At 40.2% G+C, this 20,016-nt stretch overlaps 1 protein-coding gene across 1 annotated transcript in view; it reads right to left on the reverse strand.

The window, feature by feature from the left end:
• The window catches only part of ANKFN1 (ankyrin repeat and fibronectin type III domain containing 1), a 140,040-nt gene extending 120,951 nt beyond the window's left edge, over positions 1-19,089 (reverse strand). The window contains exons 1-2 of the mRNA XM_041001153.1: positions 18,965-19,089; positions 3,347-3,548 (exon numbers count right to left, since the gene is read on the reverse strand). Coding sequence (XP_040857087.1) covers positions 3,347-3,538 — 192 coding nt within the window. The 5' untranslated portion in view covers positions 3,539-3,548; positions 18,965-19,089. The remainder of the gene's footprint in view (positions 1-3,346; positions 3,549-18,964) is intronic.
• Positions 19,090-20,016: the final 927 nt, after the last annotated feature.

The raw sequence follows: 20,016 nt of genomic DNA on the forward strand, positions 1-20,016 counted from the left end.
ACCAAATGCTTTGCATCTATGGAGGTAATCACGTGATTTTATCATTTAATTTGTTGCGAGGTATCACATTTATTGATTTGCATATCTGTATGCAAGGAGTAATCCCACTTGGTCAGTGACTGATTTTTCTGATGTGTTGGATTTGATTAGCTAGTATTTCGTTAAGGATTTTTGCACCTATATTCACTACAAATAATAGCCTGCAATTCTCTTTTCTTGTATCTTTTACTGATTTTGCAATAAAAGCGCTGCTAGCCTCAAAGGAGCTTGAGAAGATTCCAATGTAGTTCTTCCTGAAAAGTTAGAATTCAGCAGTGAAACCATCCGATTGCCGGCTTTTCTTTATTGGAAGGTTATTTATCATTGATTCAACCTTCACCTTGGTTATTGGTCTAAATAGATTTTCTATGTCTTCATGACTCAAATGTTCAAAAATCAATCTTTCATCTAAATTTTACAATTTGTTGGCATTTGGCTGTTTGAGATAATTACTAATGATACTTTATGCCATCTGACATCTTCTTTTTTATCTCTGATTTTATTAATTTGGATCTACTCTTTAAAAAAAGGCTATAGTATGCAAAACAATTTACTTATTCAGTGTGATTCCAGTCAAAATGCCAAAGTATTTTCTCCCCAGACCTGGAAATTCATACAGAATCTCCAGAGATCCTGAATCAATCCTAAACAATAAAAATAAAATTGGAGCCATCACAATATAAAGTCTATATTCAAAACAACCTGGTACTGGTTTAAAATAGGCATGTGGAACAGTGGAACAGATTAGAGACCCAGAACTTAATCCATGCATCTACAGTCGATACATGTTTAGCAAATGAGCTAAAATCACTCCTTGGAGAAAAGACAGTTTGCTCAGCAAATGATGTTGGGAAAACTTTATGCACACAGAAGTATGAAACAAGACCCCTAATTTACATCTTATATCAGCTCTCAATGGCTTCAGGATCTAAATGTAAGACATGACACCTTCAAATTTTCAGGGAAAACACTCTAAGACATTGGAGTAGGAGAAGACTGCTTAGCTAAGGCTCCAGAAACACACACAGTAAAAGCAACCATAAACAAGTGGGAGAAAAGATTTGCAAACTGTACGTTTGATTAAGGATTAATATGTAGGATATATAAAAAGCTCAAACTAAACAACAAAACGAGTAATCCGGTTAAGACATGGGGTAAGGATATGAACACGCATTTTTTCAAAAGATGGAATAGAAATGTCTAGCAGATACATGAAGAAGTGTTCTGTCAGCTGCATGTCTGTCAGCTGTAGCATGTATACATAATGGAATACTACTTAGCCATAAAAAGAATGAAATCCTGTTTTGCTCAACAAATGGAATGGAATTGGACAACCTGTGGCTTAGTGAAATAAGCACCCAAAGACAAGTATCTTACACTTTCCCTTATTTTCGGTAATACCAAAAACTCAATTCATGTGAGCAGAGTTGATGTTTTGAGATTTGACCATAGTTTATAGCCCTTGTCCTATTCCTGAGAACCTGTGGCTTTTCTACTGCATGCTGAATTCTTTAGTGGAGGGTTCAGCTTGTGATTATAAAGTAAACAAAGTGTAACAATCTAAAAGGAAAAAGAAGAAAGCAAAGAGGTGGGAGGCAGGACAGAGTAGAACACAGCATAGGCCCTTAACTGCAATCTTAAATACATTAAATTTATTACGTCAATTTCCACAAACTAATGTGACCAGTTTGTGGGAAATAGATTTAAAAGGTAAGCTTCTTGGATGGAAGGAATTTCGCAGTTTGTGCAAAGCATGTTCAAGAAGTTCATGCAAAATGTGTATTGTGGGAAAAAGTTATGCATGGGTTTCAAACATTCTTGGATCAAGCTAAATTTTACCTTGTAATTACATTTTCTGTGAAGTTGTTGGAAGTACCCTGGTGTTTACACATCTCTGGTGTCTCCTCCCAGAGTTACTTAGTCTTTAAAAGTACTGAAATAATATTGGTCTTGACTTAGCATAAAAGTCACCTGATCAACAGGTAGAAAAGCTCCAGGGATTCCATGTTCAAGTGGTCATGTTTTTAGTCTTATTAGAAGTCGAATGTCCTTATTGTAGGCTGAAGGTAACTTTAACTGCATACATGGAACAAAATTGTAACTGTAGGTAAATATAAAGCCATTATACAAATATTGCTTTGACAGTGGGGACTCACGGGATGGGGTCCTTTGGTTTTCAGTTTTCTACTGCAAGATAATCTGTTGAATGGAAGCGTGTTTTGTGTATGATCTGCTAAACTTAAAAGCCTCTGAGGCCAAGGTTCCAACCAGATCACAAAGCACAAGAGAAAACAAATGAGTTCAAAGTTAAAACACTGCCTTGGCTAAAGTTCTGCGTTTCTTTTTGATTGTTAGCATTGCTAATTTCTCATGTACACTATTTATTCTTACTCTTAAATTATTTCCTGTTCCTTGCTTTCTTTGGCAAATTCTGCCTTGCCTCTATCTGGAAAGGCTAAATACTCACCTGCTTTCTACTCAACAAAATGTCACTACTCACAGCAAAAACTGTTCTTGTTGGGCCTGTTAATATTAACAGCCTGGGCTTTTCCTGCAGGCCAGTGTGAGCGACTACTGTATGGAAATGTCTGTGACATCACAGGTAACTGCTCTTTCTGCCCTTCGTGAGTACATGATGCACCATGACATCTGTACAGACCAGAGGACTCTGCAACAGCAAGATATGCATCCTGCCTGATGGACATTCAGTTGTGGGACAATGGGATGCAGTGGCCCAAGGTATTCTTTTTCTGCTTTGAGTGATACACACAGTGATACACTTCAGTTATTGTAATTGCCTAGGTTTTGGGTATTTTTTTTCTCCAATATTTTATTTTTCTAGTTTTGTTCCTCTCCTCTCTTTCTTTTTGAGTTCCTCTTCTACTTTCTTCCTTTCCTTTCTCATTCATCATATCTCTTTGAATATGTATGTATGTATTAACAATATTTTTTGCTTGGATTGTTTTGAATGCCTTTGGAAAACATACAGTTACATAAGAAAGCAAATGATACATGTATTACTACTTGTATTTAACACTGGAGCTCCCAGAATGCCTATTTATTTCTAAGCTTCCTGTTTGCCAAACTGCTATTTTTTTAAAAATGTTAATTAAGGGAAAAGAAAGATTTAAGGAGGAGGAAATAAATTTTTGGAGTCATTCCAGCCTCACTAGAAACAGATAAATATGTAAATCTGGCCATTCCTGACTTTAGCATTTAAATTTCAAAAACATTAGCTTCAGATAAATATGGGTCCTCTGTAACTGAACAAGTCAAACTGACATAAGAATGAAAAAAGCTTTCTTACCACTGATGGCTTTCTGAGACTCAGCCGATCAGTCCTGTTTCTAAAATAGGCCTCGTCAAATGAAGAGTGACTCCCCTTCAGTTTCTCAGACAGGTTCCTGTACAGGCGTTTGGCGGCATTGGGAGATGCTGGGGCGCTATGTTTTTTTGATTGAGAAAGGTGTAAGTTGTACATTTGTTGAGTCATTTTCATGCAACAATTCCTAAGAACAGAAAAAAAAATCAGATATCGTATCATTTACACAACAGAACCATAAACTCACAAAGAATTGTAGCCTCTCCAACAGCCATCTGGAATGCTAATTCAATGTTACAGCTAGATGGAACCTCAGAGATCCTCAACTGTAGAGTCTCTGTGTTATAGATGAGAGCGAGTTGGAGGGAAAGGAAGTGCTTGTTTATGGCCACAGAACTAATTGGTGACAAAAGAAATGAGTTTCTTTTATTTAAAAATATCATTTACATATAAACATATGAGGATTCTTCAGAAAGTTCATAGAAAGGTAGGTATATTCATTTAGATGTAAAGAATTGTCTATGCATATGTTTGCTTATAAATACTCATTTCCATGAATGTTTTGAAGAGCCATCATACATACATATATAGTATGAACCCAGTCTTTGATCTCTATCCTAACTATGGGAATGTCTTAATTCATAACTTAGGGATTTCTTTCTCTTGGGCAAATGTAAGTAGAACTTTTTCATTCAGCCCTTCCTGGGTGCTGGCTTCTGTCGGGCAGATGACGAGTTGAGGTGGCTCCCTGCCGACTCGCCTTCTCTCAAGATTATGGCAAAACTGTGCCTGTCCTCTAAGTCTTTGTAACTACCCTCGTCTAAGAGACCTGTAGATTTTGTTCTGGTACACCATCCATGTTCACCTCAAAAACTCTTCGAGTTCCTCCAAGGCACTCATACCAGGAATATGAACTATTTTTGTTATTTTCCATGATACAGTTTTGTAGGTATTCCCCACCCCTCCTCCTGCCATTCTCCCCCGTATTATCACAATGTATATTCACTTAGTCACAGTTACAAGCTTAACTTTCTGCTATTTAAATCTATTAGGGTATGATACTGTAGGCAAAAGCAGAAAATCCTGTAGTGTACTGTGAAGTTATATTTAAATGTCTCATTGGGAGTCCTACCTTTATTCAACAGTAGAAATACATACTGCAATGTGTCTTTATTTTCCAGTATACTAGTCTCCGTTATACAGTTCATACATAAGAATACATGCATATCAGAACATATTTGCCGTTTTAGAACTCTTATTTTACTGAGCATAATGGTGTCTGGGACCATAAATATAGGGCTACAGGTTGTTTTCTCATGTACAGATTTCATTCCATTTGAATATATTCTCAGGTGTGGATTAGCTGGGTCAAATGGTAGATCATTTCTCAGTTGTCTGAACACTCTGCATACTGACTTCCATAATGACGGCACTAGTCTACCATCCTACCAGCAGGGTTGTTTATTAATTTCTATATGTAGGCAATTCTAACTGCAATTAGGTGGAACCTCGGGGTGCTTTTTATTTGCATTTCCCTATTAGCTAGGGAGCCTAAGTGTCTTTTAAAATATCTGTAAGCATCTGAATCTGTTCTTCTGACAAAGGTCTGCTCATGTCCTTCACCCGATTTTTAACATGGTCTTTACTCTTTTTGAGTTTCTAACACTTTTTGTAGACCTAGGATATTAGTCTCCTATCTGTTGTGTGTGTAAAATTTTCTCCCATTCTATTGGTTGCCTTGTTTACCATTTCCTTTGCTGCACAGAAGCTTAGTTTGATGTAGTCCCATTTGTTTATTATGCCTGTGCTTTTGGTGCCTTTGACAATCAGAAATCTTTCTTTAAAAGATGCATTTATGTATTTGAAGTCAGATTAACAGAGAAAGATGGAGTGTGTGTGTGTGTGAGAGAGAGACAGAGACAGAGAGGGAGAGGGAGGGCGGGAGGAAGGGAGACAGAGAGAGAGTGATAGTCTTCCATTTACAGGATCACACCCTAATAGTTAGGGCTGAACCAAGCCAAAGCCATGAGCTTCATCTAGGTGTCCCATGTGGGTGCATTGGGCCATCTTTCGCTGCTTTCCCCAGGCATTTAGCATGAGAGCTGGATCATAAGGTGAGCAACTGGGACTTTGTTTTCTTGAAAAGCAGTGACACATATATGGAAGGGCAGGGGTTTTGGAGGAACAGCAAGGAAACACTCCTATCTGCTGGTTTACTCCCCAAATACAACAGCCAGGCCTTGGCTGAGCTGAAAATTGGAGCCAGGGAACACCCTTGTTTCCCACATGTATCCCAGCCAGTCGGATCATTTCTGCTGCTTCACAGGATCTGTCTTAGCCTGAAGCTGGGAGTTTCACCAAGGTGCTCTCATGTGGGACATCCTAGCTGTTGTCTTCTCCACCTGGCCAAATGCCTACCCCCCAGCATCTAGCTTCTTTTGCCTCCTGTCCAATTGCATCTCTCTCCAGTCTCATTTCCTATTGTACTCCTGGCTACCATATTTTAGTCTTCTTGGAGTTTGCCAGACAGCTGGAAGTGTTTCCTAACTCAAGGTCTTGGTGTGAACTGTTTTAAATATGCTACATCTAATCTGCCTCATCAGCTTGGAAGTGATTATTGATTATGTTCAAATGGTCTATGATGTTTCAAGACCAATTGAATGGTTTCTTTACACATTCACCTAGTGTATACCTTTATGACAAGCATCACGTACTGTTATTCTCTATCCTTCTCCCAAGAAGTCTGTAGGCTCTTCTGGAGTAAGGACTGCTAAACCTTTGAGTTTTTTTATTCATGGCACCTTAAATGTGTTTCTCATGGCAAAAGAAAGGTGGGTTAGATTATGTTTTTTTTTTCTTTTTTACCTAATAACTTAATCTTGGACAAGTTACTTAACATACTTAAGTCTCATTGCTCTGCTTTATGAACAAGGATAATAATAGCATCTGTATATTATGGTAATGAGAATTTGATGCAACGAGATATGTAAAGAGCTTAGGATACAAGAAGACGCAGTGGCTAATGTTTATGGTAAGAAGGTATTTTAGAATGACTACTTTAGAATAAATGAGTATGCGTGAGCTACAGTAGACAATTGCCTATACAGTTCATTGACTCTTCATGTGTCTGAATCAGGTTCTATGTCCTTTAGTGTCAACTAAGCATTGTTTACTTTCATTGTAACAGATTCATCTTCATTCTATTGTTAAATAGCCTTAGGCATTTGATCTTTCAGGATTTCCTGGCAGTTTCCTCTGAAACAGAAGGAGTTACTGATTGTTTTCAGTCTTTGTCATAAGCTTAAACCACTGTGTTTATGCTTCAGAGATGATGCAAATCATTGGTTCATGTGTGTTTATCTATGCTGTATTTCTAAATCTTTTTAATTTAATAGCAACATTAGGGTTTTACAGGATTTACTGCTTCCCAGTAAAATTTCAGATGGATATGCAAAGCTGGCTCACATGGGCGTTCCTTAACCACCTTTTTTTTGCCTTCTGTTTCTTGCCATTTTAATGCCCCAGTTCAAGCCATCTGTCTTGCCTACATCATTATCATTCCCAAAATAACTGAGCATTCTTTTGTATCTCCCACAATGCCCTGGAGTCCAGAAAATAAATTCTTGTCGATTGATCAAATTCCACTGACTGACCCTTTAACTGATGACACCTATCCCCATGGTCCCTCCTGTCTTTGTTCATCTCCCAGCTGTTCCCTTCATTCGAAAGAGGTTGATTTTCTCTGTCAATACTCCTCCAGCTGTCCCTTCCTTCCAGGCTACTCGTTAGCAGGTTTGTACACTTCGGTTTTTATCGATCAATGTTTTTTCTTCTCAATCTTTAAAGTATCAGATGAGATCATAGTGAGAAAGAATTTTATTTCTTCTAACTCTTCCTATAGCTCCTCTTATAATATGCTTCCAAACTAAGTTCTCTTAGATTCTTAAGATGAAAAGGGACAGCAGATGGCTATGGAATTGATAGACCTAAACCTGAATCTTGATGTTACTGAGAGGCCACAGGACTGCTGACACCTTATTTATATGTGTGAGACTAAATTTTTATGGGGGAATTATGGATTTAAACATTTTTTAAAAAGGTAAGCTTATTTTGGTACAATTTTTTGAAATTTGTTTGCAGTTCCTTCATAATATACATTTTCACAAACTTCTTGCAGACCCTGTATACACTGATTTTTCCAAATTGTATGTACTTAAGAACTATGATCTTAAATTTTTCTGTTTATAGTAACTTTGGGCAAAGCCTAAGTAGGCAGTATAACTTTCAAGTAGTAAAGGGAAGAGTAGAACAAGTAAGTTACATAAATGAATATGTAACATGAAGTACTAGGGCTAAGACTGAATGAATCTAGGAAAACAAGATACATTCAGCTATCTGCTTTTTTTATGAAAGACAATGCTAAAAATTTACATATAATACACCTAAATGTTTCACATAAAGGACTACAATAACAGCACATCAATGGGAATGTCAAACATTTCCAAAAAGCCTCCCCTCTATAAAAGCAATGAGTATAGCAGCAAAAATTATCAGAATTAACAAAAGCTTGCAACCATTCAGGAAATGTCTATTTCAGGGAAAACCGAAAGCTTTGTAGCATTTGTAGCATTTTAATTCACAATATTCACATCTATCCCAGCAAAAACTGGAAGATCTATCAGTTCCAGATATTTAAGGAAATTTGTTCAGTCAGTATTGACTGGCTACTAAGTTGCTCAAACAAATATTTTAGTGGCCACCAGGGCAGAAACAGTGATTTTTCAGAACTAAATCTATGTGAAGTGTTATAATGTGAGAACTGGAGGTAATCATATCATTAAAATAATGTTCAACCAAAAATAGATCCCACATACAGGAAATAAAACAGTCCAAAGGATTTTATTCTGAAAATGATGAGGTGTTTGGACATACTTACATGGCAATTTAAAATTGGAAACGTCTGAAATTTATGAAAATTATGCTTCTCTGAGTATCAGTAAAGATAAAATATAAAACAATCAAGAATTCTTAAGTTGAAAAGGCAAATAAAATGAAACGTTCACTAGGGAACTCAGATCTGAGCAGGTAGAAGATAGAATGTGAAAACTTGTAGATAAATAAATCGGTTTACTTTGTGCTCTTAAAACTGAATAATCAAGTCAAAAAATGAGCAACCTTGGAGGCCTGTGGAACAGTGTGAAGTGTATCAACATAACAGGAGTGCCAGAAGGAAAGGAGAGCAGAAAGTTGAAATAATGGACAAAAGTTCTCTAAGTACAAAAAACCCAGAGAGATCCACACCGTCCATGGAAGAGAATCATGAAAGCTGTGGGAGAGAAGACATAAGACAATACAAACGTGATGCCCTAACTATCTTTTGTTTGTGAAGCCTTACCTTTTTCTCTTTTTGTTTTAGGATAATGAAAAGAAAAAGAAGAAACACTTCATTTGTAATCGTCTCAAGTACTTATAATACCTGGAAACAAATTTAACAAAGGAATTTCTGAAAACTTTATTGTCGAAACAATCTAAATAAATGGGAAGATATTCCTGATTCATGGACCAGAAGACTCACAATTGGTTAACCGAGGGAGGCACCCACTGAAAACAAGGAAGGAAAGCAAGGTGGTATCCATCGGCTCTACGTTTGTGGGTATCCTGTTCCAGGAAGCTGCGTTTTTCTGCATTACAGATACAGAAATTGCTCCTTCCTCTTGTTCTTTCAAGCTTGAATGTTCCTTACTGATTTTAGTTTTCCGACTCTTGTAAAATTGTCCCTATGATGGCCTCCTGTTACTCAGCTTGAAAGTGCATAGTACTTTTGCTCGAGTTCTGACTGATCCCTAAATGATGCATTAAAAAAAGTCTTGGAAATGATAGCAGCAGTACTCTCTGAAACAAAGCTAGAAAAAGAATTAGATGTCCAATATAATTAAGGAGTAAAATAGACCCAGAGATTCAGGAAAAGGCGGGACAGAAAAACTTGTGTTAAATCTGGATGTCCTCTCTCTGAGGCCAGTCATTGTTGGTTCAAATGCTAAACATAACAGGTTCTATAATTAAGATTTATTCTGTTCTTCAACCCCACAGTGAAAGCAGCTGTAAAAATAAGACTGATAGAACAACCTTGTTGTTTTGTTAACTATTTTGGTAAGTAAAGTTTAAACCAGTTTGAAGAAAGATCTTTTTCCTGCTTCAGAAAACCATCAAGGAAAAGGATTGATGTGGTTTATTGATAGTGAAGTGGTCTCTGCACCAAAATTACAGAATCAGGGTTCAGGAGATGATTGACTAGTTTTATATTATCTGTAATCCTAATAATTTACCCTATTCCAAAGCGCAGTTTGCAATAGCTTGATATAGAAACACTACTATGAACAGAAAGCTGAGGTAGATCTACTCCATGGAATACTATGCAGCCATAAAGAATGAAACCTTACCGTTTAGAACAAAATGATGCCAGCTGGAAACCATTATGCTTAGCAAAGTAATCCAGTCCCCAAAAAGACAAATAAGTATTATCTCTGATAAGACAGCTATTATGCAAAACACTATATGTTTATTCATATATATAAATATGAACTGAATATATGAATTTATATATGAATAAGGGAAACTAGCATCCAAAGAAGTAAAGATACTGTGCATCCTGCAACTCCACTTCTAGGTAGAAGTAGGACTCCAAATGAAACTTACAAATAGATCTTCACATTACAGCACTAAATTTTCTACCTTTTTCTATGCTTACCATGCCATGATGCATTTGAATAGCAGAAAGTTAAGCTTGTAACTTTTACTGAGGAACTATACTACTGCAGTCAGGGGAAGGGATGAATCCCTATGGCCCGAAAACTGTATCATGGAAAATAACTATCTAATAAAATTGTTTAAATGTTTGTCAGAATGTGATCCTTTACTAAGCAATAATTTATAGCAATTCCACATAAATGAATCCACATTTTAGAATGTTTAAGGCTAGTGTTGTTCCAATATCAAAACCAAAAGTAAAGGCATCGACAAGGGGACAAAAGTCTTCAGCACAGTATCAGCAGATATATCTATCAGTTCATTCTAGCAAAGCAAGGTTAGTATGACATTTATCTACCCCGTGCAATTTACTACATTAAGGGACCTTAAAGGAATAAAAGCCTTATGGTTATCATGATAGAATCATTTGAATTAGCAATATGCAATGTCAGTCATCAAAAAACAAAAACCTTTCAGGAATCTACAGGAACGTCTTACCTGATCAAGACAGTCTACAGACACCTGTGGCTAACCGCGTTCAGAATGGTACCAGGACTTCCTCCTAGGATCAGAAACAAGGCCCTGATGCCCATGCTGGCCTTTCTAACTGTACTGAGAGTCTACCCAGTGAAGTCCTCATACACGTGAAAAGCATGAGATAATTTTTAGTTGCAGATGACATGACAGTTTATGTAGAATAATCTACAGAAAGTCTACTAGGGCATGCATAGAATACAAACTATATGAAAACCTATATGCTGAAAAATCTATGATCTTAATGAGAAATTAAATGAGACCCAAGTATATGCAGATAAATACCTGTATGTAGACCAAACAAATTAGTAAAGTATCAGTTCTCCAAATTTTACCTATATTGATGTGGTTTCAGTCAAAATTGTAGCAAGTTTTGTTTTGGAGGGGGGCAGTTATGAGGTGCAGCCAGTAAAGTTGCCACCTGCTGTACCAGCTTTCCATATGGAGCTGGTTCAAGTCCTGGCTGTTGCAGCTCCCTGCTGATGTGCCTAGGAAAGCAGCAGAGGATGACCCAAGTGCTTCAGCCACTGCCACCCACTTGAAAGACCCACGAGAAGCTCCAGGCTTGGCACCAGCACAGCTCTGGACATTGTGACTCTTGAGAGAGCAAACTAGTGGCTAGGAAGTTCTCGCTCTCTGCCTTGCAAATAAATGTTTACTAAAAGAAAAATTCTAGCAGGTTTGTTCTTTTGGAGAAACCAATAAAGTGATTCTAAAACTTTTACTCGAAGGGGAAATGTCTGAAAAGACACACGAGTTGGAAGACACACTACTCTATCGAGCCTTTCTACAAGTTACAGGTATTAATACATAAAGGATTTGTTAAGACTAATCCTATATGGGCCCGGCGCGGTGGCGCAAGTGGTTAAGGTCCTCACCTAGCACGCCCGGGATCCCATATGGGCGCCGGTTCTAATCCCGGCAGCCCTGCTTCCCTTCCAGCTCCCTGCCTGTGGCCTGGGAAAGCAGTCGAGGATGGCCCAAAGCTTTGGGACCCTGCACCCGCGTGGGAGACCCGGAAGAGGCTCCTGGCTTCGGACCGGCATAGTATCGGCCCGTCGCGCTCACTTGGGGAGTGAATCATCGGACGGAAGATCTTCCTCTCTGTCTCTCCTCTCTGTATATCCGCCTTTCCAATGAAAAAATAATAAAAATAAATCTTTAAAAAAAAAAAAAAAAAAAAGACTAATCCTATAAAGACAAAACCATAATAGTAGAGATGTGGGGAATGAGGTAGAATGAGAGCCCAGAAATAAGCTGCACACAGATGTCGCTGAGGTGTGCTGTGCGGATGGCTGCTGCAGGGCTGCAGCACTCAATGTGGGATTGCAATGCAGGCACTGAATTTAGTTTTTCTCTGCTAGTTACCTCCATTTTGTCAAATGTAGAGAACAGTAAATCTTCCCTTGTGGGGAATCGTTGCTAATTGTGTTCCTGTGAAACACAGAGTTCAATCACTATGGAGGGTAAGACCGAGAGGACACCCTTTAGCAGAGCCACACCAGCTCACACAACTCCACACACTCCTAGCTCCTTACCAACCTCTAGACCGCTCTGATTTCATGTTGTTATGGTTCCAGACTTTCCTCTAATGCCATGCTGAACAGACAGGAACATCACAGAAAACCCCTTGGCAGCTAAGTCATTCTTGGGTTTTGAGGATTTCTTTGATGTCACAATATCAGACAAAATTTATACTATGGAAAAATTAGCATTTGACACAAATGTGGACCTGATTCCAGAAAATACAAAGTTCTAAGTCTTCTAGAAAAGTGCTCCCAGGATACAATCTCTCCTTGTCAATATTGTCTACCTGTATAAAATAGCATCTTCGCCAGTCACTTGTGCTATGTATCAATGTAATTCAATAGAGAAACTCATTTCAACAATTTGTATTAGAATGTTGCATTGATTCCATAAAACAAAACACCCAGCAGTCCCTAACCCCTGCTTCACACCATATACAAAAATTAGTGTAAAAGATAAAACTATAAAACTTAGAATAAAACCGGGGAAAACATCTCTGGAAACTAGGATAAGAAAAGATTACTTAGAGGGGAAAAAGTGAATAAAACACAACTGTTTTAAGAAATCAAGAGTCTTCAGAAATGTTTGTACATTTAAGTATTGCAGTGCGGTGTCAGAGACACTGTGGAGACTTCTGGAGACCCTGTGCATATACACAGCTAAGCTGTAAAGAAGCCTGCCCTAGGAGTAGATTCTGGGCACAGCGGAGGACATCTGCATCCAGTAGTGGAGTCACTCCAGTTTGTCTAGACTCTGCTCCCGATTCCACTTTCCGGCACTGCATGCCTTGGAAAAGGACCAGGTGTTCACACAAGTACTTGGGTTTCCGCCAGCCACTTGGGAGGCCTAGGGTACGTTCCCAGCCTTTGTCTTCTGCCTGGCCCAGCAGCGCTGGAGAGTGAGAATCTATAGATGGAAGATATAACTCTACTCTTCCTTCTCTATCCCTCTGCCTTTCAAGCAAAATTAAAGTCAACAAAAAAAATAAACTTTTTAATTAAAACAGAAAAACCAGTAGACTGGGAGTCCAGCTCTAAAATGCCAAGAGTAGCATGTGGACAAAGATGCCCTTGCAGAATTGGTCTACAGTCACCTTTTCTTTGGGCTTTAGGGTTTTAGCTTGTGCCACCATCGTGTCCCCCTACACCAGCAGCCAAGTCAGTGGGACACAGGCTGTGATGTGGCCTCCTTCACACATGCTGCCCCACCCCCAACCCTGTTACACCAATGGAAGTTCCTGCTTTCCTGGTAGCTTCCCTGACAAACTCAGTTACAGTATCCGGGAACGGAAAAGGCTAGACCAATGAGAGGCAAGAGAACAGTAGCAGCCAGTAGATTCCTCCCCATTTCTCATCTGCAGATTGTCCTGTGTGCTTTCTGCAGAAAGCCTATTATCGGCAAAGAGACAAGAGTGCCTTCTCATGAAGCTGTTTGAATTGCACATCTCCTGCATTCATTTTTCCCTCTTCCTTGCCTCATTTTCCTTTTCCTCCATTGCAGTGTCCTTATTGTATCTCTCAGTACCAGATACAGCATTCACAGTGGCTTTACCTCAAGCGTTGGTACCATAGGGTGAAAGAACAGAAGAATCCTGTCTGAGAGCAGGTACCAGCAGTAAGTGCTTGTTTTACAACATGGGAAATAAGGTCCAGAGTGGTTAGGTACCTTGTCTGCGATTGCATAGCCAGTACATGGAGCAGCATGATTTGAACTCTGACTTCAAGCCTGTGCAATTAGCAGCTGCTCTAGCACTATTCCTAAAGGAGCATGTTCGGGCTGCCTGTCCGCTGCTGCTTCTAGGTCTTGGCCCTGAACACTGGGCTTCTTGCCCTCAGGATGAATTCTGGCTTGCCCAGAGTTCCTGTTTCCTTGTGAGCCTGCTTGTGAAACTTTGCTGGTATATTTCTGTCGCACACATGCTCACGCACACTCCAAGTCAGTATGGATGAAAGGCAGTTGCAGGGGATAGCATACTGGAAATCACAACACATTTCTGACAGCTGGGCAGACAGATCCATTCAGTGACGGGAACATTACTGCCTAGGACAAGATTGTACTTCCGACGGTGACAAGGACTAGGGGACTTTCAGGCTTCAACTAACCCTTCAAATGACAGAGAACATATGACACCTCCCATGCTCCACCTACTATTCACATGACAGGTGTGCTTTTGATGGTTAAAGGCTGGCCAGTCCGGGTTCTTTCATCTGTGAGCACTGTCACAGCACTCACACAGCAGCTTTGAAAAGGAAGCTGAGACTCCATTGCAAGAACTACAGTGTGTTTTGTGGCTTGAAAGTTTAGGATTAAGAAGATGGAAAGACAACATTTATTCTGTAGAAATAATCTACTCGAAACCTGTCTGTCTGTGGTGGCAGATCCTGCAAATTCAAAGGTCAAAAAATAAGAGTCCAGGCCCTGGGCAATTGGTACAGTAGCTTAGAAGTGACTTGGAACTCCTGCATCCTATATCAGAGTGCCGGATTTGAGTCCTAGTTCCTGTTCTAATCCAGCTTCCTGTTCATGTGCACCCTGGGAATGCAGCAGAGAATAGCTCAAACACTTGGGTCAATGACCACTATGTAGGAGTCCCACCATGGAGTCTAGGCTGTTCGCTTCAGCCTGGCCAGTCCTGCCTGATGCACTTGAGGAGTGAACCAGCAGATGGCAGCTCTGTCTGTTAATGTGTTTCTTTTTGTCTCTTTGCCTTTCAAATAAAATGAAAATAATCAATCATTTAACAAAAATAGAGCCCAGTGTCGAGTAAACAACTATCATGGTTTTACCTGGACTTCCCAGATGGAGAGGTTTCAGTACTTAAAACCAAGGAAATTCCAGGACAATTCGAATGACTTGGTCATCCTGCCTGTCCCCAAGAAGCTCATAGGCTAGAAAGGAAGACAGGCATGCAACTGTTTAGTTATGAAATAATAGTGTATTATGTGAAACCATGGACTAGTCATAATAGGTATACTTCTGTAGCAGTTCCTGTGATTTAGGAACTAGGTAGAACAGTGTCTAAGTGCGATTGGGCTACTACAGCATAATATTATCAACTGGTAGATTATAACTACCACAGATGTATTTCCCACAGTTCTGGAGGCTGCAGGATCCAGTATCAAGGTGCCAGTAGACTCCATATCTCATGAATGCCTACTTTCTGGCTCATGCATGGAGCTCTCTCACTGTGTTCTCACACAGCAGAAGGGACTGGTCAGCTCTCTGAGGGCTCTCTGATAAGGACACTGTGATGTGTGCTCTGTCCCTACCACTGGATCTTCTCTTGAAGGTCTCATTTCATAGTATCACCTCTCGCAGTCAGGATTTCAACACAGGAGTCTGGGGGCAGGGAGCAGCATAAGCATTCAGCTCACTTTCTTGACTTGGGCTGGTTTACTGAATCCCAGCAGAGTCCTGTGAAGAAAGGGCTACTGCAAAAATCATTTACCTATGCTCATTTTGATTGAGAGATCTGTGGACAGAGTTTTTCCACCTGCTGGTCCGCTCCTCAGATGCTTGTAGCACCCAGGGCTGGGTGAGGCTCAAGCCTGGAACTCAATGCAGTTTTTCTGCATGGGTGGCAGATACCCAAGAACATCAGCCATCAAATGCTGCCCACGCATATAAGCAGGGTGCTGGATTGGGAGTGTGACAGCCAGAACCTGAACAAGGTATTCTGATAAGGGATGCAACCATTCCAAGCGGCAGCTTAAATGTTGCTGCACCACATGGTGTGCCTCGAAAGGACTATTCTCTTCACTTAAGAAATTGGGATTCCACTCAAGAGCAGATTTGGGACTCTCTGCCCAGTCAATCTGAAAGCCGAGAACACAAATCACAGAGTTGTGTGAGTTATTGACCTTATGGGTGATCAGATGCAGTCACAGAGAAGACGATGCCAGAGAGGGATTTTGAATGATAAATTGAGTAATTAACTAACAGAATGAAAGAAAAAGGCATTCTGGGCATGACAGCCCAGGTTAGGGTATGAAGATGGGAAAGGTCAAGGTGGTATTGGCAGGCCAATTCCAGTGGGAACCCTAATGGCACTCTTGGCTGTGACAGAAGTAACATTTCACAAGGCAGGACAGGACTTAAGAAAGGAAACTTGAGGAGGCAGCAGTGCTACTCTGTGCAGGGCCAATATGCCATGACAAGGAATACATATATAAACCTTATACATTACAGGAACTCTAGAGAATTCTAAGTAAAAACTAAGTGTTGCACCTACAGTTTTAGACAGTGTGGTAGCAGCCAGATGATTGCTAGAAATCAAAGGTGTGAGAACAGAGGCAGTAGAGAACAAAGAATGACATTTTAAAAAGCACAGAGAGCTGGTAACCTTAAGCACGACTTACGGCAAAAGGAACCACTGGCTGTACAGCTTCAAAAGATGAAGGGAATAAGATAGACCAAACTTGCTTAGTGATTGGATGGCAGGGCTAAAGGGCTCAGAAAAGCTCAGGATATTGCCTGTGATGCCTGTTGGTTGATTGAGTCTGCCAGAGTCTCACCAGTAATTAAAAAACTATGAGAGAGACAAATGGGAGGACAAATGGGTTTAGAATAGAATATACTTTGGCCTTTGGCAATTCACGGACTTACAACTAAATTAAGATGGTATTGTCTAATCCAAATGTTCCATAAAAGGATGGGAAGTAACTTGCTCTAAAGGCAACTGGAATGCTCTGGAAGACCAAGTATGAAGTAAGTAGAAAGCAGAATAATTAATATAATAGTAATTCAATACGTTTTGAGTAGCTTCGAGATAAAAATGTAATATATTCACTTATAATAAAGTTATCAATATTTTATTGTTTTTCTTAAATGTTTATATTTTATAAAAGACAGCAATATTTAACTGAATCTGATGAAATATTTTCAGATATTTTAATCCTAAAAGTAATACAATTGTGTGTGTATATGGGGGAACAAATGAGCCTTCTAGAAATTATTAAGTCATAGCAAACTTGGAGCTATTAATTCTTTCTGCAGGGAGTTCATTTAAGTGAAAGTTGATAAAAATTCTATCCATGGTTTTTTTTTTCTATATCTGAATTACCTTTTGATAAACATTTACCTGTTTGTTTCAAAACAATTAGTAGTTTTAGGATATTGGAGTGATAGGCATAGGAAATGGGTTATTACCAATACTGAACGCAATCCTGATTTCCATAACCTGTTTATTTTCTGAATGCCTCTTTTCAATTCTGGCCTCCCTATCTAATCCCCAAGCTTGCACTGTGATGTGTATCTCCACCATGGGGCAAGGCAAGCTCATCCCCTCGTGCATACCCGTCTGTGCTTTCCTGATAAATGGCTTGTGGATTAAAGTGCATGAACAATGATCTTGATCATGATATCTCAGGAACATGTTAAATTACTTTAGCACCTATTCTTTGAGGCAGCCAGGCTTGGAAGGAATAGAAGGAAGTGTATCTAGGGAGGCTAAGGGACATTCCCAAACACTCAGCTTAGGAACCACACAATCACCCTATTACCCTGATCTCTCATGAGTCCTCTTGCCAGGAGAAAATTTTGCCTTCTATTAACACACCCTAATTGTGAAGTAGCAGAGCCCCTGCCTTTGTGATTAAGTGGCTCGGGGACCCTTTCTACCAGGCAAAACTTCACCTCTCTCAGATTTCCTAACTTCGGTTTTTATTTAAAGAAGCATGCTGCGCCCTGTTCTAACATCATTTATCTTTGTCAGCATCCGGGGCCACAGCTTCTTCTCCTGTATGGCTGGTGATATATAGCAGATAGAGTGCACCAAAGATATTAAACCCAATATGACATTTATATGGACTCTGAGCCCACCATAGATGGATTGGTACTGTCAGAAAGCCTTGTAGGTAACCAGACCAAAGAAAGACTACGAAGACTAGTGGGACAGGCCGAGGGTAGTCGGGAAAGCAATATCTTTCTCTGCCTACTCTTTGCAGAGATTAGCTTACAACTCATTTACAAAAATGAGGAAATCAAGTGAATGGGGGAGGGAGAGGATTTTTGGAACCCAGCACTAAGAAAACTCATCTTTGATTTCATTACTAATGGTATTCCCCATGGTCTTGGTCAGGTCAACAGTCAGCATGGGTATCAGGACACTTAGGATATCCCATTTTGAGCCCAGAGCATGCTACCAACCATATATCATACTGGAACAAAGAAAGGATTGAAAGAACAAAGATGCAAAAGTGGCAGAGGATCAAGCGAGGTTTCAAATGCATGTCTGTTGCACTCCCTTGACAAGTGTCCTCAGCCCCTTGGTCATGGTCTTATTTATGGGCTCCTGTACCTAGGATGGACAGAATGCTGGCAGTCTACTCTGCATGCCTGGACTGCACACTGGATTAAAGACAACAGTGTGTCTGGCTTTGTTTTCGGAATTATCAGCAGAATGGGACTCAATCCTGACCTGATCCAACAGGTATTCTGGAGGTACTTGGGAACCACCTGGAAATTATTTCATACAACAAAACAGTAATTTGTTTTTCATAGCTCGTGCTCATCAGTTATGCAAGCAGTTAACGTGATTCAGTGCCCTGCAAACAAAAGGCTCAGTGAACAGACATGAGCCCCCCTCTACCCCACCAGCTTAACTCCCTCATGGACTTGGATTCGCTGCTGCAGACCACTGCATGTATGTGAGTTCTTTATGGACTGCCTGCAGCTAAGTTTGGAGGATGCAGCTTGTTGGCATCATTTAAACTACAGCAACATAAACGTTTAAAAAAATAACTGGTGATCAAGCAAGCCCCACGTTCACACGAAGAGAAAACAGATTTGACTTACCAGTTGAGACTGTTTGAGGCAGCAGAGGAACAAGTTGTTGGTAATTGTCCAGTGCTTTCATTCAATAAATCACATTGGCTTTGCTTTCTCCTGCTGTGGCTCAGCCTCTGCGCAAAGCAAGCGAATCTCCTTCCTATTCTGTGTGAAGAATAAAATACGAACAGGATCACTACAGGCAAGTGCCGAAGTCCATGATCACCAAGCTACTCCTAATGCACGATATAAGGAACAAAACGATGCACAGGCGAGAAGGGGAGAGGGGAAACAGCTTGGCTCGCGATGACTTGTCAGGACTGCAGCCCAGGGGAGGCTTCATTTTTCAGTCTGGTGTGCATGTAGTCAAAGAATGCCATGACTTTAGTGTGGAGCCTATTGTTTCTGTGAGCACCATTGTTTTAGAATGGCATGCAGGGACAAGAAGCTTCCTACCAAACAGGACTGACTCAGAACTAACTTTCATTTAGGGGTGAGCAAAGGGAAAGCAAGTCAGCTTTGCAACACATCGAAGGCAGGGGGAGAAACACTGACAGGCGCCCCATAGCCCGCCCAGCAGTCTGTGACTGTGGATGATTTACAGCACTTCTGGGGCCAGACAGTCCATAACTCCCACAGCCACCTGGGACCAGAAACAGGAAGGTGGCAGCCACATCCCCTCACTGCAGGACACCAGCATAATTCCTTACAAGTTCCCAGCTGCAGCAGATGAGCAAAGCTCCAAATCTAGTCAGGGATACTCAACCGATGTTGAAGTTGCCCGAGCACATTCTGAGAAAAGCAGTCAGCAGACATGGGCCTTAACCTCTGGGTAAGATCTCAGAGCTTTTTCTATGGCAACCACCCATGGGTATCCCTGGCTGATGTTACAGCATTATGTTTTACATGACTAATCAAACACACAAAACGGATTTCCTAGAAAGCTGCATATGTAGGCATTTCTGTTTTTCTCTCAGAAATCAAATGGCGAGCAGTCTTTGCTTATTGCGTCAGGGAGGCCTTGTGGATTGAGCACATATAAGCATCATGTGCATCTCTGTCACACACACGTGTGTGTG

Source organism: Ochotona curzoniae, unplaced genomic scaffold (assembly GCF_017591425.1).
Source record: "Ochotona curzoniae isolate NIBS_2020 unplaced genomic scaffold, NIBS_Ocur_1.0 scaffold_2453, whole genome shotgun sequence".
In the NCBI taxonomy this organism is placed as follows: Eukaryota; Metazoa; Chordata; class Mammalia; order Lagomorpha; family Ochotonidae; genus Ochotona; species Ochotona curzoniae.